The 25,539-nt window shown below is 50.1% G+C and overlaps 1 protein-coding gene across 1 annotated transcript in view; it reads left to right on the top strand.

Moving 5' to 3' along the window:
• Positions 1-25,539, top strand: part of SKIC2 (SKI2 subunit of superkiller complex) — a 251,546-nt gene that overhangs the window by 98,801 nt on the left and 127,206 nt on the right. The window contains exons 11-14 of the mRNA XM_078645898.1: positions 1,419-1,565; positions 13,059-13,143; positions 23,152-23,258; positions 23,744-23,890. Coding sequence (XP_078502024.1) covers positions 1,419-1,565; positions 13,059-13,143; positions 23,152-23,258; positions 23,744-23,890 — 486 coding nt within the window. The remainder of the gene's footprint in view (positions 1-1,418; positions 1,566-13,058; positions 13,144-23,151; positions 23,259-23,743; positions 23,891-25,539) is intronic.

Genomic DNA, 25,539 nt, shown 5'->3' with positions numbered 1-25,539 from the left:
CTCCTCCTGGACCTATCATCCGCCTTCGGCACAGTCTGTCACCTCACCCTACGCACTCGCCTCCACGACGCAGGAATCCAAGCAAAGCACTGAACTGGACCACCTCCTTCCTCCCCCACAGAACACAGAGCATCCGCCTCCCTCCCTTCCGATCCGAAGCCAACAAGATCATCTGCGGCGTACCCCAAGGATCCTCCCTCAGCCCGATGTTGTTCAACATCTACATGGTCCCGCACGCCCACGTCGACCGACTGCACGACCTCAACATCATCTCTTACGCCGACGACACACAACTATCCTCTCACTCCCAAGGACCCTCTCACCGCAAAAAAACAATCTCCACGAAGGAATGAAAGCCGTCGTCGAATGGATGAAGAACAGCCGTCTGAAGATGTACTCGGACAAAACGGAGGTCCTCATCCTCGGCTCCACCCCTTCTGCCTGGGACGACTCCTGGTGGCCGACCGCCCTGGAAGCAGCACCAACACCCACCGACCACGCACGCAACCTGGGATTCATCCTCGATTCAACTCTCTCCATGACCAAGCAAATCAACGCTATCTCATCCTCCTGTTTCAACTCCCTCTGCATGCTCCTAAAGATCTACAGGTGGATCCCCACCGACACTAGAAGAACAGTCACCCAGGCTCTCGTCAGCAGCAGACTGGACTATGGAAACGCCCTTTACGCGGGAGCCCCGGCCAAAGTGCTGAAACGACTGCAACGCATACACAACGCCTGATCCTCAACATCCCTCGCCACAGCCACATCACACCCCACCTAAGAGACCTGCACTGGCTTCCCGTCAACAAGAGGATCACCTTCAAGCTCCTCACCCACACACACAAAGCACTCCACAACACAGGACCAGCATACCTCAACAAACTACTCACCTTCTACACCCCGAACCGTCAGCTCCGATCTGCCGCCCTCGTCCTCGCCACCGTTCCCCCGCATCCGGAGAGTGACCACCGGTGGCAGATCATTCTCCTACCTCACCGCCAAGTCCTGGAACACCCTCCCCATCCGCCTACGGCAGATCGAAGACCTACTAACCTTCAGATGGCTACTCAAGACCTGGCTGTTCGAGCAGTAGCAGCACCCCCATGCAACCCCTAGCGCCTTGAGACCCTCACGGGTGAGTAGCACGCTTTACAAATGTCTTGATTGATTGATTTAGAAACATAAATCTGGCCACATATGGTACCTTGATTTATAGGGTGTGTTTCACCAGGTCACCTTGTAACAGTAAAACTGTACGTTGCTGATTTTTGAAACGGTTGCAGATAGCACACTGTCAAATCACAGACTTTTTAGATTATTAACTATTACGTGTCATCAATAGGAATGTTGTGTGTTTGTATGGTGCAAGACTCACCCGAAATGGCTTTTCGTGAATATTCTCTTTTTATGTTCAGGACCATCTACACCTCGCCCATCAAGGCCCTGTCGAACCAGAAGTTCAGAGACTTCAAGAACACGTTCCAGGACGTTGGGCTGCTGACAGGGGATGTGCAGCTCCACCCTGATGGCTCCTGCCTCATCATGACCACAGAGATCTTACGGTAGGATTGTCAGGGATCTGCGGCCCTGCAGGGCGGTGCTCAAGGTCCAGAGCATATCACATGAAGGTGGGTTGGTGGGAGGGATTAGCCACATTATCTCAGCATAAGAAGGAGAGAGCACAAGCAGCTGCCGGTGCTAAGCCTTCGTCTTCTCTGGGGTAGCAGAGCACTGTGCGGGAGCACAAGACGAACCAGTGCAGGTCTTCTCTAGCAGAGCACAGCAGGGGAGCACGAGACGAACCAGTGCAGGTCTTCTCTAGCAGCAAAACACACAAGATGATGGACAGAATGTTGCACATTGGCAAAACATTCACCCCCAGTCACAGATCTGGGTTTAATCCATCGATATTTTGCTCACCACACCACCCCAGTTCAGACATGGCCATATGCAAATCAGTCTTGACTCTGTGCCTCATGGGAACAGTCCAGCCCGAACTGCCAAGCCATGTCTTCCCTGGACCGGAATCAAGCATCCTAGGACCGGTTTCCGGCTATCAGCCGTCATCAGCCAGGATAGCTTGACTCCAGTGGCGTAGTGAGCAAGGGACCTACGTCCGGGCATACCCTTCCCACATAGGGCGAACAGCAAAACACACAAGATGATGGACGGATTGTTGCACATTGGCAAAACATTCACCCCCAGTCACAGATCTGGGTTTAATCCATCGATATTTTGCTCACCACACCACCCCAGTTCAGACATGGCCATTTGCAAATCAGTCTTGACTCTGTGCCTCATGGGAACAGTTCAGCCCGAACTGCCAAGCCATGTCTTCCCTGGACCGGAATCAAGCATCCTAGGACCGGTTTCTGGCTATCAGCCGTCATCAGCCAGGATAGCTTGACTCCAGTGGCGTAGAGAGCACGGGACCCACGTCTGGGCATACCCTTCCCACACAGGGGGAACAGCAAAACACACAAGATAATGGACGGAATGTTGCACGAGACGAACCAGTGCGGGTCTTCTCTAGCAGAGCCCAGGGCAGGAGCACAAGACGAACCAGTGCAGGTCGTCTTTAGCAGAGCACTGGGCGGGAGCATGAGACAAACCAGTGCAGGTCTTCTCTGGGTTAGCAGAGCACAGGGCAGGAGCACAAGACAAAACAGTGCTGGTCTTCTCTGGGGATTATTTCAAAAAGGGGGTGGTGATGGACAGAGTATCTGAGTTAATCAGAATACTCCTACCCAGTCAACAGATCAGGGCTTGATCCATCACCGTTTTTTAGCTCACTGCACCATCCCAGTTCAGAACCTGGCTTTATGCAAATTAGTCTGTCCCTGGCCCAGTGCATCATGGGAACAGGGCAGACCAAACTACCAAGCCAATTCTTCACTGGAAAGGAAACAAGCTTCCGGGGACCGGTTTCTGGCATTACAGCCGTCTTCGGCCCGGCTTGCTTGAATCCTGATGGTGCAGTGAGCATGGGACTCACGTCTGAGCATACCCTTCCACACGTGTGGTGGCCAAAATATTTCAAAAAGGGGGTGGTGATGGAAAGAGTATCTGAGTTAATCAGAACACTCCTACCCAGTCAACAGATCAGGGCTTGATCCATCACCGTTTTTTAGCTCACTGCACCATCCCAGTTCAGAACCTGGCTGGAGTCAAGCTATCCAGGCTGATGAAGGCTGATAGCCAGAAACCGGTCCTTGGATGCTTGATTCCGGTCTGGGAAAGACATGGCTTGGTAGTTCGGACTGGACTGTTCCCATGAGGCACAGGGTCAGAGCTGATTTGCATATAGCCAGTGTCTAACCCAGGGTGGTGTGGAGTGCAAAAAAACGATGGATTTAGGCCCAGATCCTTGTACTGGGGTGAATGTATGACATTGTTCTACATTCTGTCCATCAACTGTGTTTTTTGCGGTCTTCTCTGGGGAAGCAGAGCACAGGGTGGGAGCACGAGGCACACCAGTTCAGGTCTTCTCTGGGGAAGCAGAGCGCAGGGCAGGAGCACAAGACGAACCAGTGCAGGTCTTCTCTAGCAGAGCACATGGCGGGAGCACGAGACGAACCAGTGCAGATCTTCTCTGGGGTAGCAGAGCAAAGGGCGGGGGGCACGAGACGAACCAATGCAGGTCTTCTCTGGGGCAGCAGAGCACAGGGTGGGAGCACAAGACAAACCAGTGTAGGTCTTCTCTGGGGAAGCAGAGCACAGGGTGGGAGCACAATACAAACCAGTGTAGGTCTTCTCTGGGGAAGCAGAGCACAGGGCAAGAGCACAAGACAAACCGGTGCAGGTCTTCCTTCTCTGGGGTAGCAGAGCGCAGGGTAGGAGCACGAGACGAACCAGTGCAGATCTTCTCTGGGGTAGCAGAGCACAGGGCGGGAGCACGAGAGGAACCAGTGTATGTCTTCTCTGGGGTAGTAGAGCACAGGATGGGAGCACAAGACAAAACAGTGCACGTCTTCTGTTGGATAGCGGAGCACACGCCGGGAGCACGAGACAAACCAGTGCAGGTCTTCTCTGGGATAGCAGAGCACAGGGCGGGAGCACGAGACGAACCAGTGCAGGTCTTCTCTAGCAGAGCACAGGGCGGGAGCACGAGACGAACCAGTGCAGGTCTTTTCTGGGGTAGCGGAGCACAGGTCGGGGGCACGAGACGAACCAATGCTTTCCATTCTTGGTCCCGCTGAACTGCAAGCGGGCGCGAGACCTACCAGAGCGCTTCCAGGCGCTGTGTTCATCTGATGCGCGATTTAGCAGCGCGTTTTAAAAGAAACCTGTTTTAATATTTGCTTTACTGTTTATTCTGGTAACCCTTGTTTTTAAACTTTAGCGCCCTCATTTGCACTATAATAGTCGACTCACCGCGTTTTGCGGGTCCCGGTCTCCTGTGGGCTGGCTGTGGGAGCCCTGGGCTTCAGTGGCGGCCATATTGGGTGAGGGGCCCGGGCGGGGCGGTCTAGTGGCGCAGGCGACGGACAGTTTATTAAGGAGCGATGTTTACGCGCAGCGGTCACGCGCAGCGGTTGCGCCGGATCACCGCCGGAGTCACGCCAGAGTCCAGCCCGTCTGCGCCCGTCAGCGTCCCGGAGGCGGGCGGGGGCTCCACTATCGCCTGACTCCGTCATAGAGTCTTCTTGGCGTCACTATACATCAGGTGAGTTACGCTCACTTCGCCCTCTCCCCCCCCCCTCACGGGGGCTGCCGCACCGTTTTTCCTGGTCGGTTCAGGGGTAAGTGCTGCTGCCCAGGATGCGGTTGGCTTCCGACCTGTACCGTGTTTTCCTCCCCCAATAAACCGATCGCGCATGCTGGCCATCTTTGCATGCTGCTAAATACTAGATCTCTTGCCAGACATGCGCAGGAGATTTATGACCTCTTAGAGCTGGAAAAGCCCCTTTGTCTCATGTTAACTGAGACTTGGCTGGGGGATTTTTCCAACCCTGATGTGGCAGCGGCTATCCCTCCTGGCTACAACATCTACAGGCAGGATAGACCCAAGGGTAGGGGCGGAGGAGTGGCCCTGGTGGTGCAGGAAAGCGTGGTTTGTTCCATCTTGCCGATTGATGACATCCGGGGCTCAGAGTCCCTTGCTTTTTCCATCACCCTGGCACCGCACCAATCCTTTAAGGGTTTGTTGGTGTACAGACCACCTGGCCCTTTGGGCACTTTTTTTGAAGACTTTGAGTCTGTCCTATCTGGGCTGGTGCTGAAAGCGGCTCAGTGCATTGTCGCTGGAGACTTCAATCTCCACATGGATATTCCATCAGACTCGGATACCACCAAACTCTTGGAGGCTACTGCCCCCTTGGGCTTAACGCTGTTTCTTGTGGGACCTACCCATGTGAAGGGGCATACCCTGGATCAGGTGTTTTCTACCATTCCCCTTGAGGTGAAGGAGATAATTCCGGTGCTGTGGTCTGATCACTGGCTGGCCAAATTTCTGGTCAAAGGCGCGATGAGACCTGTTAATATGGGGTCTCAGCAACAGCGACGCGCCCACCGGGCTTATCACTCCGTAACACCGGCAATGCTCGCGCAGGCAGCTCTTGACCACCCGTGCCTTTGCACAGGTGATCTTGAGAAGGACTTGGAAGCCCTGCAGGGCTGGCTAGTGGACAGACTTGATGACCTTGCCCCAGTGATGGCCCCCTGTTCTACTTTGAAACGGGTCTCGGCCCCGTGGTTCACGGCGACACTGGCGTCTGCCCGGCAGTCTTGCAGGGCGGCGGAAAGAGCGTGGCGTGCCCAATACGATCCTGAGGCTAAACTGCTTTATAAATCTGCGGTGAAGGCCTATCAACGGGACATTCGTTCTGGGAAAAGGGTTTACCTTGCTGGGAGAATAGAGGCTGCCTCTAACTCCTGCAAGGAAATCTTTTCCATTGTGAAGGAATTTACAGCTCCCTGCTCGAATGTCGCCCACGATATGCCTTTAAAGTCCTGGGCGGCGGACCTTGCCAAGTTTTTTACTGACAAGATTAAGCTTATCCAGGACTCTCTCCATCGGGCGGTGCCTGCAGGTGTAACCTGTATAAGGGAGGACTTCCACCTGGCTGTTACATCTGGCCCGTCGCTGGCAGTTTTCCCTCTCCTGTCAGCCACTGAGTCGTTAGGACTCATGGGCGCTCTTAAGTCCGGCTCGCCTCTGGACCCTTGTCCGGTAAAGTTCCTCTCTAGAATGGCGGAAGTCCTAAATCCTTTGGTCAACCCTTTACTTAATTCATCATTGAGCCAGGGCTTGGTCCCATCAGCCTGGAAACAGGCTATGGTGATCCCCTTGCTGAAAAAGCCTGGCCTTGACCCGGAGGCGTTGGTCAATTATAGACCAATTTCTCTCTTGCCTGCCTTGATGAAAATCTTGGAGAAGCACATTCAAATGGTGCTCTCCAATTTTTTGGAAGGGCATGAGCTTTTGCATGCCTCCCAATCAGGCTTCCGCCCTAATCTCAGTACTGAGACTGCACTCCTGGAGGTGTCGGAAGACATCAAAGGAGTTTTGGACTCTGGAGGTAGGGCCATGCTGGTCATGTTGGACCTGTCGGCGGCGCTTGACACCGTCCCCCATGATCGCCTGCTCTCGAGACTTTTCGAGATAGGCCTCAGGGGGACGGTGCTCAGCTGGTTTGCTTCATTTCTAGCCGACCGCCGACAAACGGTCTGGACCCCGCCGGATTCTGCTGTGATGCCGCCATTGGGTGTTGGGGTCCCTCAGGGCTCTATTTTGAGCCCGACCCTCTTTAACATCTTTATGACCCCTTTGGCGGCTCTGGCGGAGTCTTTCGGGGCCCGGATCGTGTCCTATGCAGACGACACTCAGCTCCTCTTCTCCTGTGAGAGGGGAGGAGATTTTAATGGGGAGAGCATCCGGGATTGCCTTGGGGCTGTTTTCAGATGGTTTCATTTGAGTGGCCTCAAGTGCAATCCAGAGAAGTCTGAGGTGCTCTTCTTTGGGTGTGCGTCTGACCCTGACTGGCATGGCTGGTGGCCTATTGACATGTTTCCACCTTCCTCCCCATCTTTAGTTGCTAAGAACCTGGGGGTGAAGATGGACAAGGGTCTGTCGATGAGAGCCCAGATTCTGGGAGTGACGGGTTCTTGTTTCGGTCTCCTGAAGGTACTAAGAAAGTTTCTACCCTTGTTATCGGAAGAACATCGGAAACTGACTGTGCAGGCTCTGATCGGGTCCAGGTTGGACTATGCCAACGTCCTCTACCTGGGCCTGCCGGAGTATCTGCTACAGCGCCTCCAGGTGACGCAGAATGCGGCGGCTAGAGCCATTTATGGCTTAAATAGGCGAGCTAGGGTGTCGGGCCTCTTGCAGGCCCTGCACTGGCTGCCTATTCGCAACCGTATTATCTTTAAGACGCTGACTTTGACAAAGGAGATTGTCCTTTTATCATCCGGCCCGGGCGCTTAGATCAGAATCACAGTTTTTGGCTGTTGTGCCGCGCGTCCAAAAAGCCCGCATTGGAGGCCGCTCCTTTGGTCTGCGCGCCCCCCAGTTGTGGAACGCCCTGCCGCTCACACTTCGTGGTGCCACTAGTCTGCTGGCCTTCAGGAAAGGTCTTAAGACTTGGTTGTTTACTTTATAGGCTCCTTTTTTCGTTTATTTTATTCCCTGCTGTTTTTATTGTCGTGTTGTGTTACTTTCTGTAGGTCTTGCTGTGAAAGCGCCAGGATACTCTTTTTGAGTCGCTGCGCGCTATATAAAAAAAATTGTAACTGTAATTGTAACGTAACATAACATAACAATGCAGGTCTTCTCTAGGGAAGCAGAGCACAGGGCGAGAGCACAAGACAAACCAGTGCAGGTCTTCTCGGGGGTAGCAGAGCGCAGGGTGGGAGCACGAGACGAACCAGTGCAGGTCTTCTCTAGCAGAGCACAGGGCGGGAGCACGAGACGAACCAGTGCAGGTCTTTTCTGGGGTAGCGGAGCACAGGGCGAGAGCACAAGACAAACCAGTGCAGGTCTTCTCGGGGGTAGCAGAGCGCAGGGTGGGAGCACGAGACAAACCAGTGCAGGTCTTCTCTGGGGCAGCAGAGCACAGGGCGGGAGCACGAGAGGAACCAGTGTAGGTCTTCTCTGGGGTAGTAGAGCAGAGGGTGGGAGCATTTGAGAAAACAGCGAAGCAGCATTCCCTTTTGAAGCGCTACATTCAACAGAGCACACATGTATGACCCTCAACTGTGTTCAACAGCATTAGGTCGCCCTGACCCTACAGTAGCAGAGCAGCAGGTGTGGGCTCACGGAGAGCTGGATGACAGCAGAGTTAGTATCTCATTGCTAGCTGCGGTTGTGAAAGAGCAGGCGGAAAGGGACCAGGAGCTTATGTGTTTTGACAGGTTTGAACCAAAAAAAGGTGCATTACTAAGGCTGTATCTGGAAACCTTGTAAGATTTACCCTTCGGTAATCTTTTGTTGTCTTATTCTTCTTCCCTTTATCTCTTTTTCTGCCTCAACATGCTTTTAATTCTGATATCAATCTATTTTTCTTCCATCTTTTTTTCTCGTACTGCCGTGACCTGCAACAAATGTAATTTTCTACTTCATTTTTCTCTCCCTTATCTCTCTCCTTTCCAATACTCTTTTCATTTCTCCTCTTACTATCCCTCTCCTTCATCTCTTTCTTGTTCACCCTGCCCTTGTTTTCCCTCTGTTACTTGCTGTCCTTGTATCGTGCACTATCTTTCTCTTTTACTTTTCTCACCACTGCACTCTCCTTCCTGCCACCCCCACACTTTCGTTCTCTCTACATTCTTTCCCAATCTTGTTTGTGTCCTTTCCCGCCCTGGTCTGCTTCCTACCCCTCTCCCATGTTTGTTTCATGTATCTTCCCCTCTTGCTTTATTCTGTGCTCCTGCTCTTGTTTCTTTGATTGCTCCATATACCTCATTTGCACATTCTTGCTGACTTTTTCTTTCTCGTGTGCTCTGTCTTTGCCCATCGCTATTTCTTGCTGTTACTCTCTTATCACTCTCCGCTTGCTTGCACTCTCTCACCTATTTCTTCCTCACTTGCCTCCTCTCTACACCACATTCTTCTTCACTTTCCTCTGGCCTCTTTGACTATCTCCTCTGGCCTCTTTGTCTCTGTCCTCTGGCCTCTTTGTTTTTCTCCTGTGGCCTCTTTGGCTCTCTCCTCTGGCCTCTTTGTCTCTCTCTTCTGGCCTCTTTGACTATCTCCTCTGGCCTCTTTGTCTCTCTCCTCTGGCCTCTTTGTCTCTCTCCTCTGGTCTTGTTGCCTCTCTCCTCTGGCCTCTTTGTCTCTCGCCTGTGGCCTCTTTGCCTCTCTCCTCTTGCCCCTTTGCCTCTCTCCTCTTGCCCCTTTGCCTCTCTCCTCTGGCCTCTTTGTCTCTCTCCTCTGGCCTCTTTGTCTCTCTCCTCTGGCCTCTTTGTCTCTCTCCTCTGGTCTTGTTGCCTCTCTCCTCTGGCCTCTTTGTCTCTCTCCTCTGGCCTCTTTGTCTCTCTCCTCTGGCCTCTTTGTCTCTCGCCTGTGGCCTCTTTGTCTCTCTCCTCTTGCCTCTCTCTGGTCTCTTTTCCTCTCTTCTCTGGTCTCTTTGCCTTTCTTCTCTGGTCTCTTTGCCTCTCTCCTATGACCTCTTTGCCTCTCTGCTCTCTTCTCTGGTCTCTTTGCCTCTCCCCTCTGGCCTCTTTGCCTCTCTCCTCTGGTCTCTTTGCCTCTCTCCTCTGGTCTCTTTTCCTCTCTCCTCTGGTCTCTTTTCCTCTCTCCTCTGGTCTCTTTGCCTCTCTCCACTGGTCTCTTTGCCTCTCTCCACTGGTCTCTTTGCCTCTCTCCTCTGGTCTATTTTCCTCTGTCCTCTCTCCTCTGGTCTCTTTTCCTCTCTCCTCTTGCCCCTATGCCTCTCTTCTCTGGTCTCTTTGCCTTTCTTCTCTGGTCTCTTTGCCTCTCTCCTATGACCTCTTTGCCTCTCTGCTCTCTCCTCTGGTCTCTTTTCCTCTCTCCTCTGGTCTCTTTGCCTCTCTCCTCTGGCCTCTTTGCCTCTCTCCTCTGGTCTCTTTTCCTCTCTCCTCTGGTCTCTTTGCCTCTCTCCTCTGGCCTCTTTGCCTCTCTCCTCTGGTCTCTTTTCCTCTCTCCTCTGGCCTCTTTTCCTCTCTCCTCCGGCCTCTTTCCCTCTCTCCTCTGGCCTCGTCGCGTCTCTTTTTCGCTCTCCGCTGGCCCTTTTGCCTCTCTCCTCTGTCTTCTTTGCCTCTCTCCTCTGGCCTCGTTGCCTCTTTACCTCTCTCCTCTGGTCTCTTTACCTCTCTCCTCTGGTCTCTTTTCCTCTCTCCTCTGGTCTCTTTGCCTCTCTCCTCTGGTCTCTTTGCCTCTCTCCTCTGGTCTCTTTTCCTCTCTCCTCTGGTCTCTGCCTCTCTCCTCTGGCCTCTTTGCCTCTCTCCTCTTGCCTCTTTGCCTCTCTCCTCTGGCCTCTTTGCCTCTCCTCTTTGTCTCTCTCCTCTGGTCTCTTTGCCTCTCTCCTCTGGTCTCTTTGCCTCTCTCCTCTGGTCTATTTGCCTCTCTCCTCTGGTCTATTTGCCTCTTTCCTCTCTCCTATGACCTCGTTGCATCTCTCCTCTCTTCTCTGGTCTCTTTGCCTCTCTCCTCTGGTTTCTTTGCCTCTCTCCTCTGGCCTCTTTGCCTCTCTCCTCTTGCCTCTTTGCCTCTCTCCTCTTGCCTCTTTGCCTCTCCTCTTTGTCTCTCTCCTCTGGCCTCTTTATCTCTCTCCTCTGGTCTCTTTGCCTCTCTCCTCTGGTCTATTTGCCTCTTTCCTCTCTCCTATGACCTCGTTGCATCTCTCCTCTCTTCTCTGGCCTCTTTCCCTCTCTCCTCTCTCCTCTGGTCTCTTTTCCTCTCTCCTCTGGTCTCTTTGCCTCTCTCCTCTGGCCTCTTTGCCTCTCTCCTCTGGTCTCTTTTCCTCTCTCCTCTGGTCTCTTTTCCTCTCTCCTCTGGCCTCTTTGCCTCTCTCCTCCGGCCTCTTTCCCTCTCTCCTCTGGCCTCGTCGCGTCTCTTTTTCGCTCTCCGCTGGCCCTTTTGCCTCTCTCCTCTGTCTTCTTTGCCTCTCTCCTCTGGCCTCGTTGCCTCTTTACCTCTCTCCTCTGGTCTCTTTACCTCTCTCCTCTGGTCTCTTTTCCTCTCTCCTCTGGTCTCTTTGCCTCTCTCCTCTGGTCTCTTTGCCTCTCTCCTCTGGTCTCTTTTCCTCTCTCCTCTGGTCTCTTTGCCTCTCTCCTCTGGCCTCTTTGCCTCTCTCCTCTTGCCTCTTTGCCTCTCTCCTCTGGCCTCTTTGCCTCTCCTCTTTGTCTCTCTCCTCTGGTCTCTTTGCCTCTCTCCTCTGGTCTCTTTGCCTCTCTCCTCTGGTCTATTTGCCTCTCTCCTCTGGTCTATTTGCCTCTTTCCTCTCTCCTATGACCTCGTTGCATCTCTCCTCTCTTCTCTGGTCTCTTTGCCTCTCTCCTCTGGTTTCTTTGCCTCTCTCCTCTGGCCTCTTTGCCTCTCTCCTCTTGCCTCTTTGCCTCTCTCCTCTTGCCTCTTTGCCTCTCCTCTTTGTCTCTCTCCTCTGGCCTCTTTATCTCTCTCCTCTGGTCTCTTTGCCTCTCTCCTCTGGTCTATTTGCCTCTTTCCTCTCTCCTATGACCTCGTTGCATCTCTCCTCTCTTCTCTGGTCTCTTTTCCTCTCTCCTCTGGTCTCTTTGCCTCTCTCCTCTGCTCTATTTGCCTCTTTCCTCTCTTCTGTGACCTCTTTGCCTCTCTCCTCTCTTCACTGGTCTCTTTGCCTCTCTCCTCTGGTCTCTTTGCCTCTCTCCTCTCTCCTCTGGCCTCTTTGCCTCTCTCCTCTGGTCTTGTTGCCTCTCTCCTCTGGCCTCTTTGTCTCTCTCCTCTGGCCTCTTTGCCTCTCTCCTCTGGCCTCTTTGCCTCTCTCCTCTGGTCTTGTTGCCTCTCTCCTCTGGCCTCTTTGTCTCTCTCCTCTGGCCTCTTTGCCTCTCTCCTCTGGCCTCTTTGCCTCTCCCCTCTGGCCTCTTTGCCTCTCTCCTCTGGCTCTTTGTTTCTCTCCTATGACCTCTTTGCCTCTCTCCTCTGGCCTCTTTGCCTCTCTCCTCTGGCCTCTTTGCCTCTCTCCTCTGGCCTCTTTGCCTCTCTCCTCTGGCCTCTTTGCCTCTCCCCTCTGGCCTCTTTGCCTCTCTCCTCTGGCTCTTTGTTTCTCTCCTATGACCTCTTTGCCTCTCTCCTCTGGCCTTTTTTCCTCTCTCCTCTGGCTTCTTTGCCTCTCTCCTCTGCCCTCTTTTCCTCTCTCCTCTGGCTTCTTTTGCTCTCTCCTCTGGCTTCTTTTCATCTCTCCTCTGGCTTCTTTTCATCTCTCCTCTGGCCTCTTTGTCTCTCAACTCTGCCCTCTTTTCCTTTCTCCTCTGGCTTCTTTTCCTCTCTCCTCTGCCCTCTTTGCCTCTCTCCTCTGGCTTCTTTTCCTCTTGCCTCTGTCCTCTTTCCTCTCTCCCCTGTCCTCTTTTCTCTGGCCTCGTTGCCTCTTTTCCTCTGGCCTCCTTGCCTCTCTCCTCTCTTTTTTGATCTCTTTGCCTCTCTGCTCTCTCCTCTGGTCTCTTTTCCTCTCTCCTCTGGTCTCTTTGCCTCTCTCCTCTGGTCTCTTTGCCTCTCTCCTCTGTCCTCTTTCCTCTCTCCTCTGTCCTCTTTTCCTCTCTCCTCTGGCCTCGTCGCGTCTCTTTTTCGCTCTCCGCTGGCCCCTTTGCCTCTCTCCTCTGTCTTCTTTGCCGCTCTCCTCTGGCCTCGTTGCCTCTTTACCTCTCTCCTCTGGTCTCTTTACCTCTCTCTTCTGGCCCCTTTGCCTCTCTCCTCTGGCCTCTTTGCCTCTCTTCTCTGGCCTCTTTGCCTCTCTCCTCTGGCCTCTTTTCCTCTCTCCTCTGGCCTCTTTTCCTCTCTCCTCTGGTCTTGTTGCCTCTCTCCTCTGGCCTCTTTGTCTCTCGCCTGTGGCCTCTTTTCCTCTCTCCTCTGGCTTCTTTTCCTCTCTCCTCTGGCCTCTTTGCCTGTCTCTTCCCAGCTCCATGCTGTACAACGGTTCCGATGTTATCCGAGACCTGGAGTGGGTGATTTTCGACGAGGTGCATTATGTGAACGACGCAGAGGTGAGCCCCTGGGTGCATCTTGAGTTTTGAGGTCTTTGAAACTGATATCCTGGTCCTGCAGTACATTCACACAAGTTACACCCAGTGATCGAGGCTGTTTAGCCATGAGCAAGGGTTTTTGAAAAAAATAGGAACTTTCTCTGGTTTGTAAGTGTTCATTCTCTACTATATACATTCCTAACATTTTAATCTGTTTTGAAGGGGTGTCTAAGCCCTTTAACATTAATAGGTGCAACTTTTATTTTCGTAAGATTAGTCATTGCTGTTTGTAAGAAATTTATAAACACATTTAACTGGCTTATTTATACAAAATACACCAAGGCTAGGTATATTGTAAAAATAAGTATTACCTTATACATGCTTCTCAATAGGGCATAACTAATAAGTCTGCAACATTAAAAAGCAGAATAGAGCTGCTGTGCCCTTGCTAAAATAAAATAAGAAAGTCACTAGTTAAACAAATAAAAAGAAGTCAGGACGCATAGTGAATACAGGGGTGCTTCAAATACTTTAAAAATAGTACAACTAAGTCAGCAGTGGAAGGATACTCATTTTCCAGTGAGAAGCAATGTAAAGCAGCAGAGCTCCTGGGCGGGACAAACAAAAGAATAGGGACGAAAACTGTTGAATAAGGAGTAGGGAATGGAGATAGACAAGAACGGTATCCAATCATCAGAAATGGGCCAACCCAAAGTGCACTATACCTAATGTGTTGCAGAGAACAGGTTTTCGAGACTTAAAAACAAATTATTATTCCTAAATCATATTATTTCAAAAGAGTTCCAGTTCTTTTGCAACTTTTTACTCAAAACAGTTCATGGTTAATAAAGGGCATGGAAGTAGAATTACATAATCACACTTATGATTGAATACCTTTAATCTTGTGTGCCTCTTCTGAATGTTAATGTTCATTTTTAGACCATGTATTAAATGTGGGCTTGTTCAGGGCCGGCTTTAGGGCAGTGCGACTGGTGTGGCAGCACTGGGTGCTGGCCTGTAGAGGGGGCGCTGACCTTAGTGTTCGCAATAACATGATTGGAGAGATATGGGGCACTTTTGCCTGGTGGTAGTGATAGAATCCGAGGAAACTGTCATGGAGTCCGGGGTCACCAAAAATGATTTTCGCACTGGGCGCCACCAGCGTTAAAGCCGGCCCTGGGCTTGTTCTTGCTGATGTATGAATCTGTATTTCCAGTCAGCGCTGTAACCGAGTTCCTCCATAGTGACCATAACTCTGTATTTTTCCATGTGTTGCTTTGTTCATTTTCAAATAAAATTATGCTAAATGTTAATACTAAAGGGTCGATGTATTGACTGTGCCTATATTTGTAATTTTTCTGTTGTCTCCCATGTTTGTATGGTATATAATAAAAAAAGACAAAATGGCTTCTAAATCACGGGGAATACTTGCATCACAATGTATGTATGTGAATGTGAGCACATGGGGAATGCATGTGTCGCAACGTATGTACGTGAATGTGAGCACATGGGGCATGTTTGCATCACAACGTATGTACGTCAATGTGAGCACATGGGGAATGCTTGCATCACAACGTATGTGGACAAATGTGAGCACACACTGGCCATTTTGGAATGATTTAATTTCAAAGTGGCATGCGTATGCTTGAACATGTATCTGGTCACAAGTTATCTATTTTGTCTTTTTTCCCCTTCCAACATTGGCAATATTTATTTTAGAAGGGTAACAATTAAAAATAATGATAATAATAATAAGTACACAAAAAGAAGGAATGCAGCCCTTTGGCATTCAGCAGCTACCAGACCGTCCTAAGTAAACATAATAAAAATTAAAAAAAGAAGCACCAAGTATCAACAAAAAAGAACATGCGCAGAGGAAAGTGTATGTTCGAGGCATATGAGCTGCAGATCGTACACTTTTGCAATAGATCGCCACCTGGTGTTGAGCTCGGATAATTGCAGGTTGTTGTCTTCTTGGAGTCACGAGATAAGGTGACTCCTCCCTTGGACAATACTGCGCATGGTCATCGACTCCATCCTCAGATTGTTTTTTTCCGCCACTGGGTTTGGATGAAAGTTTTCCGCTCCGGCTAGAAAAGACTTTTCCAGCAACTTCGAAGCGACAAAAAACTTTAGACAAACATTATCGACCAATAAACTACTTTCGGCATCATCAAGCTACATTCCGGTGCGTCGACGCGGGCCGTTGGGCCTATCGGCGCCGTGCGGCCTACGCCTCATGGACAGAACTCCATTCAATAGATGCCCGGTATGTCGAGCAAAATTCCCTCATAGCGACCATCACGAGGTCTGCAACCTCTGTCTATCGCCGGAACACGACGAGTCGACCTGCACAGCTTGTGCATCCTTCTGATCGAAGAAGACCATTCGGGATCGGAGGGCACGTCGACACGAGATCAGCACCAGCGCCGGAGGCCATCTTTGAGGAGGAGATCGTCTAAGAAGACATCTCCGAGGGCGAGGATCCACTCGAAGACATCTCCGAGGAAGAGGCTGCACTCGTCGCCGAGGAAGACTCGCCTGATCTCCAGATCATATCGGAGGCAGAGGACTCAGACGACTCGATTCCATCTCGTCAACCCGTGAGTACTCTTGCCCCTGCACAACAGACATTACCCAAGCCAAAGGCAACGGTCAGCACTCCGCCCATGGGGCCCAGTCGAGACCGAATATATCCCCTCAGACGCCCTGCCTTCGGGCTCGGCTTCGAGGAAAACAACTACGCCTTCCGGGGCCTCGGCACCGACAAAACCACATGTGCCAATTCCACCTCCTCCATTGGCACCGAAGCACACACATCCTTCGACACCGAAGGATTCTTTGACACCGAAGACCAAAGACCTCGACTCCGTCCTCCCTCTCAAAACCCTCCCCAGTAAGAGGGGATCATTCAAGTCACCTTCGTTCACCCCTGAATTACGTGAACTACGGAAAAAATGTAAAAAACTTGAACGTCTCTGGAGAAAAGACTGGGCGTCAAATAGCAAAGAAACCTACAAATCCTCCATTAAACAATATAAAACCCTTATAAAAAGTACGCAAGCTGCCTACTTCAAAGGGAAAATTTTAGCTGCAGCAAATTCATCTAAGGAGACCTACCGTATAGTACGGTCACTTATGAAAGTCCCCGAACCCCAGCCTGTCGGTGACTCCACCGGCGCCAGATGCACCCAACTCGCCGAGTTCTTCTCAACCAAAATCCTCACTATCCTTAAAACCTTTCCCCCGCTACACCCCCCGACCGACCCACCAGATGTGCCCGTTGACCAAGACGCCCCCTTTCTGGAAGCCTTCCTCCCCATCTCCATCGAGAGACTGGTGGCCACTCTTAATCGAGTGAATAGTGGATCCCCGGCCGATCCAGCGCCCATGAGCAAATTGAAACTAGTTGCTCCCACAATTTCTCCCCTCCTAACCAGGCTGGTAAATGCCTCCCTCGTCCAAGGGACAGTCCCCGCCAATTGGAAAAGTGCGATAGTTCGCGCTCTCCTCAAGAAACCCCACCATGACCCCACGGACCCCTCCAATTTTAGACCAATCTCCCTCCTCCCAGGCATTAGCAAAGTGGCAGAAAAAATCGTGAACGAACAGCTATCAACCTTTTTAGAGACCAACAACCTCCTCCGCCACTCTCAGACTGGGTTCAGACCAGGACAGGGGACCGACACAGCCCTCCTGGCTGTGACAGAGGAGATTAGATCCATTCTGGACGCAGGGGGATCAGTGGCAGTGATCCTCCTGGACCTGAGCGTTGCCTTTGACACGGTGGACCACACCATCCTCCTCCACCGTCTTTACAAAACGGGTGTCACTGGCACCGCCCTGACATGGTTAAAATCGTTTCTGGAGAACAGAACTTTCCAAGTGGCCGATAGTTACGGCCATTCCAAAGCTCTCCCCCTTCAATGTGGGGTTCCCCAGGGATCCTCCCTGAGCCCCACACTTTTTAACGTTTACATGGCGCCGTTAGACGACATTGCCTCACCATTCGGCATAAAGGTGGTCATGTACGCTGACGACACCCAACTAGTCGTCTCCATCAATCAAGCCGACCAGTCCATGGAGAACCTAGCCTCCTGCCTACATAATATATTCAAATGGATGGGTGACTTCCGACTAAAGCTCAACGGTGAGAAATCGGAGATTATGCTCCTAGGCGACCCAAACAAACTCCCCAAGTCCCTTGCCTGGCCATCCAGCATGGGCTCCCCCCCCTGCACCAAAAAAGGAAATCAAGAGCTTAGGCTTCTGGCTCGACCAGGACCTCAGTTTTAGATCCCAAGCAAGGAAGACAGCCGGCACCTGCTTTGGGCTCTTGCGAACCGCCCGGAAGATCCTCCCTCTCATCCCCCCCCTCCCCAGTCCAGGAAAATTCTCATCCAGGGCCTTATTATTTCCAGACTGGATTATGGAAACGCCCTGTACCTGGGCGCCCCAGCAGCTGTTATTAAAAAAACTTCAGCACACCCAGAATGCCGCAGCAAGACTCCTTACCGGGACGAAATCCAGATGCTCGGGTAAACCCTCCCTCAAAGCTCTTCACTGGCTCCCCATCCAGGAGCGCATTGCCTTTAAAACTCTATGCATATCTCATAAAATCTTGCAGGGCAAAGGCCCGCCAATATTAAAACCACTCATCAAACCCCATAAATCTACTAGACAGCTCAGATCAGACTCTTTGTTCCTTGCCAGCATCCCCAGAATAAGAAGAGCGCGCACGGGCGGGCGCTGCTTTTCTTACAACGCCCCTAAGCTCTGGAACAGCCTCCCCCTTAACATCCGCAAAGAAACCAACCTGCTCTCATACCGCAGATTACTGAAGACCTGGCTCTTCCCCCAATAATTTCCCTTCAGGAGCACCTCAGGTTGATACTATAGCGCTGGGACGCCCATGGGTAGCTACGCGCTTTACAAATCCAAAATCGAATCAAATCAAAGACAAAGATCCTTCGGTACCAAAACCAAAAGATGCATCGGTGCCGAAGCCGAAGACTGTACCGGATCCGAAGAAGGCTCAGAGTCCGAAACCTTCCGGTTCCAAAAATAAAGATGGAAAGCCAGAGTCCGATGCTGCAAAGCCAATGAGACCTGTCTCCACTCCAAAGTCTCCAACCTCGGTACCAAAGACTCCAAGGCCTGATTCAGAGACACCTAAATCCACTAACAAGCCTACCAAGCCGAAACCACCTTCGGCACCGAAAAATTTGCCACGGGACTCAATAACGCCTCCTACAGCAAAAAACACAAACCAACCCCTATCGGCACCGAGAAAATCGACGTCGAAGAAAGTTGCAGAGGAAGAAGAACAGTTTAGACCAGATCCTAAACAAAGAAAAGTCCATATCAATCCAAACACTGGACATGTGGAAGCTATTCCTCACAAAAAGAGACCAGCAGAGACACCACTTCTACCCGTGGTTCCTGCCAAAAAGGATTGTGCAACCTCTCCAATGCACCCTTCCTTACCTTCACCTTCTTCCTCTCCTATCCCTCCTTATATTGAACCTACAGTTTCTCCTGTTCAATCTCCTGCATCATCACATCACACTGATGAAGAGTATGATCTAGGTGGGGGAATGACATACCAGAGCCACATGCGTACCCTGTAGATGAAGATGTCAATCCAGAATATCCTAAAGATGACGATATATATGGCTTCCCACCACACAATGAGCCTGACATTTCTGATCCTCAGTCCTGCCCAACAAAACCTTCCCCTCCAGAAGATAGTATTGGGTTTAATAATCTCTTAAATAGAGCTGCCCTTTACCACGGGGTTTCAATGCACTCTGATGCCATTGATGAGGATTTTTTACTGGATATATTTGAGCAGTCACAAAGATCTACGCAAATACTACCCATGATCAAAGGAGTCATTAAACATGCTCCGGAAATATTTAAAGACCCGGTACGTTGTAGGGTGTTAAATCCAAGAATAGAAAAGAAATATAGACCAGCACCTTCTGATCCAGTCTATATTAAGGGACATCTGCCACTAGACTCTTTAGTAGTGTCTAATGCACGGAAAAGAGCCAATTCCCTGACTTCGGGTGACACGCCCACGCCTGACAAAGAATCTAAAGTTATTGATGCGTCAGGGAAACGAATTGCTGCGCAGGCCACAAATATATGGTGAATAGCAGATAAACAAGCCCTGCTCTCACGCTATGACAGGGCTCATTACGATCAATTAGAAAAACTGATGGAGCACCTCCCAGATCAATACAAAGATCAGGCAACAGAGCTCATACAATAAGGCAAATTAATATCCAATGCCTCAATTAAATGTGCACTAGATGTAGCTGACACAGCATCCAGAGCAGTCACTACTAGTGTTATACTCAGACGACATGCGTGGCTGCGCATTTCAGGGTTTAAAACGGAGGTGCAGACTACCATCTTGAACGAGCCCTTCAATCAAAACCAATTGTTTGGGCCAGAAGTAGACAACACACTAGAAAAGATGAAAAAAGACACAGACACAGCTAAGTCTATGGGTGCATTACAATCCACACAGACTAGAAGTTCTTTTCGCCGCTCCTTTTATAGAGGAGGCTCTAAGCAAACAGGTGCACATACAACATCATCTTTCAAAACGCACACACAGACCTCCTCTAACAAAGGCTACTTTAGAGGAGGATACAGAGGCAATAATAACAAGGGAAGAGGCAGAGGTAATAACAACCGCTCCTCTTCCACTCCCAAACAGTGACTTCCCTCTGCTTCCCCTGCAGCATTCCACTCCTGTGGGGGGCAGATTATCACAGTTGCTACCTGTCCGGAATTCCATCACAACAGACAGGTGGGTGAGACAGATTATCCAACATGGCTACTGCCTAGAACTCACAGCAACCCCACCAAACATACCACCCAGGCAGCGTCCAATGTCCATCGACCATATGACTCTTCTTCAACAGGAAGTTCTAGCACTTCTAGAAAAAGATGCTATTCAAGTAGTTCCTTTAGAAGAACAGGGAACAGGAGTTTACACCTTGTACTTCCTAATCCCCAAGAAGGACAGGACATTACGACCAATTCTCGACCTCAGACCCCTCAACTATTACATACAATCAGATCATTTTCACATGATCACTCTGCAACAAGTACTCCAACTACTACAACAAAGCGATTTCCTTTCAACACTAGGCCTAAAGGATGCCTACTTTCACATTCCTATACATTCTGCTCACAGGAAGTATCTAAGGTTTGTCATACAAGGACAGCACTATCAGTTCCAAGTTCTTCCATTTGGGGTCACAACAGCACCACGAGTGTTCACAAAGTGCTTAGCAGTAGTAGCGGCACATCTCAGAAGACAACAGATACATGTCTTCCCTTATCTCGACGACTGGCTCATAAAAGCAAAATCATTCAGTCAATGTGTCCAGCACACAAAGCAAACAATTCAGACACTGCACAACTTAGGGTTTTCCATAAACTACACCATGTCGCACCTAGAGCCTTCGCACGTTCATCAGTATCTAGGAGCTACCATAGACACATCTACAGCCCTAGCGTATCCCAGTCCAGCCAGGATACAGAGCATTCAGACCTTAGTCTCCATTTTTCAACACCAGCAGTCTCTCCAAGCAGAATGTTCATGAGACTAATAGGCATGATGGCGTCCTGCATCTTCATAGTTCCACATGCAAGACTGCAAATGCGCCCATTACAAGAATGTCTAGCACAACAGTGGAATCAGGCTCAAGGTCAGCTCACAGACCTGGTGCTGGTAGACAGCCGTACATATCGCTCTCTGCAATGGTGGAACACCAAAAACTTAACAAGAGGACGGCCGTTCCCAGAGCCTGTTCCACAGATAGTGCTCACGACAGACGCATCCCTCACAGGATGGGGAGCCCATCTCTTACACTATACCACACAAGGCTAATGGAACAACCAACAAAAATCTTTCCATATCAACCACCTAGAGCTGCTAGCAATTTTCCTAGCACTTAAAACGTTTCAATTGCAAGTACAAAACAAAGCTGTCTTAATCCGGACGGACAATATGACAGCCATGTACTATATACAAAAACAGGGGGGGACACACTCTCTGCAACTGTCCCAGCTTGCGCAGAACATTTGGAGATGGGCCATTCCTCAAAACATACACCTGACTATAGAACGCCTCCCAGGAATTCACAATCAGATAGCAGATCTGTTGAGTCGACAGTCACAACAGATTCACGAATGGGAGATACATCCACAAGTTCTTCAGCCATTCTTCCAAAGGTGGGGGCATCCACAGATAGATCTCTTTGCCACCCACGAGAATTCAAAATGCCCAACCTTCACCGCCAGGTTTCCACACCCACGGTCGGAGGGGAATGCAATATGGATGAACTGGTCAGGCAGATTTGCGTACGCTTTTCTGCCTCTCCCAATCATTCCACTAGTAGTGCACAAACTCAGACAACAGTCTCTCAAACTAATACTAGTAGCTCCCACATGGGCACGCCAGCCGTGGTTCACCACACTAGATCTCTCACTGGTTCCACATCAAAAATTACGGCTCACGCCCTCCCTGTTAACACAGAACCATGGAGAAATAAGACACCCAGAACCAAGCCAACTGAATTTGGCGATCTGGCTCCTGAAATCTTAGAGTTCAGTCACTTAAACCTGCCACCAGACTGTATGAACATAATTAAAGAAGCTAGAAAACCCACTACCAGAGCGTGTTATGCCGCTAAGTGGAAAAGGTTTTCAATATATTGTAACAACAATCACATTGACCCACTGGATGCTTCCATCCAAAATATCATTTGCTACCTTCTACACCTACAAAGGTCCAATTTAGCTTATTCTTCCATACGCCTGCATCTGGCAGCAATTGCAGCCTATTTACAGAATAGACAACTATCTCTCTTCAGAGTACCTGCAATCAAAGCATTTATGGAAGGATTAAAATGAATAATCCCACGCCCTCCCACCTCCCCGGGACTTGTATCCGTTCCAGTACTCCTCTTACTTGGATGCACACGCATGGACATCCTTTTTCTCTTTACTTCTACTAACTCCATCATTTCCCATCATGGCGAAAAACAATCTGAGGATGTAGTCGATGACCATGCGCAGTATTGTCCAAGGGAGGAGTCCCCTATCTCGTGACTACAAAGACTTCTTCCAAGAAGACAACAACCTGCAATCCTCCGAGCCCAACACCAGGTGGCGATCTATTGCAAAAGTGTACGATTCTGCAGCTCTAGATGCCAAGAACAGATGCATACTGGTAAGTAGCATTTTCCTTAACATGATGAGAGAGTGTGGGGGGCTGGGTGCCTACCTCTTAATTTTTTTAAGGTACAAAAGCTAGTAGTGGCAACCTGTGTAAACTACGATTTACAGCAAAATGCAGTAAACCTGATAAAAAAAAGCTGACCGACAACACCTAAAGACAGTCAATGAAAAGGGATGCCCAGAAGCTCCTCTATATATCCGTGTCTATGTGTATGTTGTTTGATGTTTGGCATCTGATGATATGAGCTCCCACCTGACAGCTAAAGCTGTTGTATGTGAGACCTAAAAAAAAAGGAATGAGCACTAGGCATAAAAAAAACCTGAATGTAGAGGTGTCGAGTACAGTGTACGAATTTCACAGAATCCCTCACTGATTACAAGATGCTGAGTTGATCAGAGGAAGAGATGTTTATAGGATGCTAGATCACGTTCTTGTGGTATACAATATGTTGAATAAGTTCATGTTGGATGGAAAGCTGTTTTTCTGGGATTAGTACACTTTCATTCTTCTCCCCACCTCGTTTTGTCTTCCACCGCGGTGTGGTGTGGGAGGGGGATCTCATAGTGTTGCCTGAGCTACAAACTTCTGCTTTGTTCACTTTCATTCTTCTCCCCACCTCCTTTTGTCTTCTAGTGCGGTGTTGCGTGGGAGGAGGTGCTCATCATGTTGCGTTGTGTGGGAGGAGGTGCTCATCATGTTGCCTGAGCTGCAAACTTCTGCTTTGTTCACTTTCATTCTTCTCCCCACCTCCTTTTGTCTTCCAGCGCGGTGTGGTGTGGGAGGAGGTGCTCATCATGTTGCCAGATCATGTCAACATCATCCTACTTAGCGCCACAGTCCCGAATACCCTGGAGTTTGCCGATTGGATTGGGTGAGACTTTCACATTCATGTGTTGTTTAGATGGTGAGTTAAAGTATCTGCATTGTCCGTTTGAGTGGCATTGCTTGCAAATGTCTTCTTTTGGTTTTATGGATTTTGTACTTTGGTGACTTTAATATAGAAAGTTAATTTGCAAGAGTTCCCAAATCCTTGTGTATTATCCAATGGGTAGAACATGTATGCCATCTTGGAGATTCGATTGATGGCACATTTGTGAATGTTAGTGACATATTAGGTAAGTGAAAAGATGCTATGGAGTGTGCATGTAGGGTGCGGTAATCAGTGCTGGTGTATGGAGACGGTAAATTGATGCAAGAGGAGAGCTTTGAATCAAAGACTCAGTGGAAGGTATGCCTGACAGCCTCAGTAGAGCAATCTTGAACCTGTTACATGGATTGGAATGGGAGTTTTGAATGGAACACGCTGTCCTCCCACTCTGTAACTATAATGTTCATGTCTTATCACCCCATCCGCAGGCGGATAAAGCGTAAGAAGATCTATGTGATCAGCACTCTAAAGAGACCTGTCCCCCTGGAGCACTTCCTATACACGGGCAACAGCCAAAAGACGCAGACCGAACTGTTCCTGCTCCAGGACGCCAAGGGAAACTTCCTAACAAAAGGGTAAGAACAGTGCCTGCCCTGCATCTGCTCATTAGCGCTCATTAGCGCTGCAGTGATCCCGCTCCACCTTTATAGTGAAGGACCTCTGAAACATGATTCTGACCTTTCCAGATGTGTTCACCCCAAAATGTTGATTTTATCCAAAATGACCATTCAATATCGGGGAACTCCCACTGGAGTGGCATTCTGCACAGAGTAGATACATGTTGCTTCCAGGCAGCTCTGTGGGGGTAGTAGAGCCGTTGGTGGAAGACCCAGTCTAGTTGTCCACAAACAAATGACCTTTGAAAGAATTTGCTGTGTATGTGCAGGATAGAAGGCTTGTCTCTTTAACTACTCTTATGTGCTTTTTCACAAAAGTACAAGGGTCCCTGATTGCCTGAAAGGGGTGTGATATGCCCATAGGACAGGTATTATATGAGTGATTGAACCCCCATTGAGTAAGTGTGTAAGTAAGTGATGAAACCCCCTTTTACAATTATTGTGCCTGTAATTGTACTGGCGATGGTGAACGCACTTTCGTTTTTTCTGGTATTTCCAATCCAGATGTACTAAGACCTTTGTAATGATTAGTTCACAAAGCTATGTGTGGAAGTTATTTAGGAGAACATGGCGGCCGCAGGCTAGTGCAGTGCGCGCACTGGATGCCTGAGCTCCCGTAGCACGGAGGACCGCTCCTTCCAGCCCCTAAACTGACACCTAATCTGAGACAGGCTACTCGCGGGGGGTCCGCTTTTCTGTTCGCCCCCCCCCCCTACCTGAATCAGCGAGGTGAATTGAGGCTGCTGGAGTTGAAGTTGAAGTGGCGGCGCGAAGTCAGGACTGCCGGCGTGATTCCCCCTCGCTCGGCCGGCTCCGCCTCGGGTGTGTTTCGTCCTGCCCTCCGGCTTCACAGCGTCCGTTTGGAAATACCGGCGCGAGGACAGACTGCTGGCTTCACTCTCCCTCACCAGACCGGCTCCACCTCGGATGTGTCTCGCCCTGCCCTCCGGCAGCCCTCCGCCCCCTCAGTGTCCGTGGAGCAGAGCAGCCGTGGAGCTTCGCCGGGGTCGCTCAGCGCGAGGTCTGCTCAGAGGCAGGTTTGGCTGCGCGGGCTCTGGAGGTGCGGAGGTTCAGCTGCTACAGAAGCAGTCTGAACCCAACAGTATTAGCCAGGCGCAAACAGGAGCTGGATGCTTGGCAAGCAGCAATAACGACAGTAAGGAGCCTTCGGTGGGGGGTGTCTTTTTGCTCTCAGAGGGTTTGAGCAAAGCGAGCCTGGAGAGAGGCAAGGGAATTTCATTAGGGGAGGCAAGTAACCTTAAGTGTGTAATTAAAAACCTAAAAGAGATAAAAAAAAAGGTTAGCCAGTCACTACTACATCTACCAGAACCCCCTGTTCTAGACTCAGTGTCTGTAATTGAGCCCTCTGTTCCTGCTTCTGCCCCGCCTTCCATCCCTGTCTTGAGCGAGCCTTTAAGCACGCCTATCCCATTCAGTTTCTCAGCTCTATCCAAAGAGAAAATAAATCAGAGATCTAAACCAATAGCTACAAGGACGAAAACCAAAGGGAAAGGAAATAAAAAAACTAGTAAAAGCAGCCAAGGGGGGGTTAAGGCCCTGGTCCCAACAAACAATGTTGTAAAAATAACCCCTTCTTTACGCTCGTT

The sequence above is a fragment of the Lissotriton helveticus genome, chromosome 5_1, assembly GCF_964261635.1.
Source record: "Lissotriton helveticus chromosome 5_1, aLisHel1.1, whole genome shotgun sequence".
Classification (NCBI taxonomy): Eukaryota; Metazoa; Chordata; class Amphibia; order Caudata; family Salamandridae; genus Lissotriton; species Lissotriton helveticus.
Note: the sequence above shows the minus strand (reverse complement) of the source record. Positions and strands in the feature narration are given on the sequence as shown.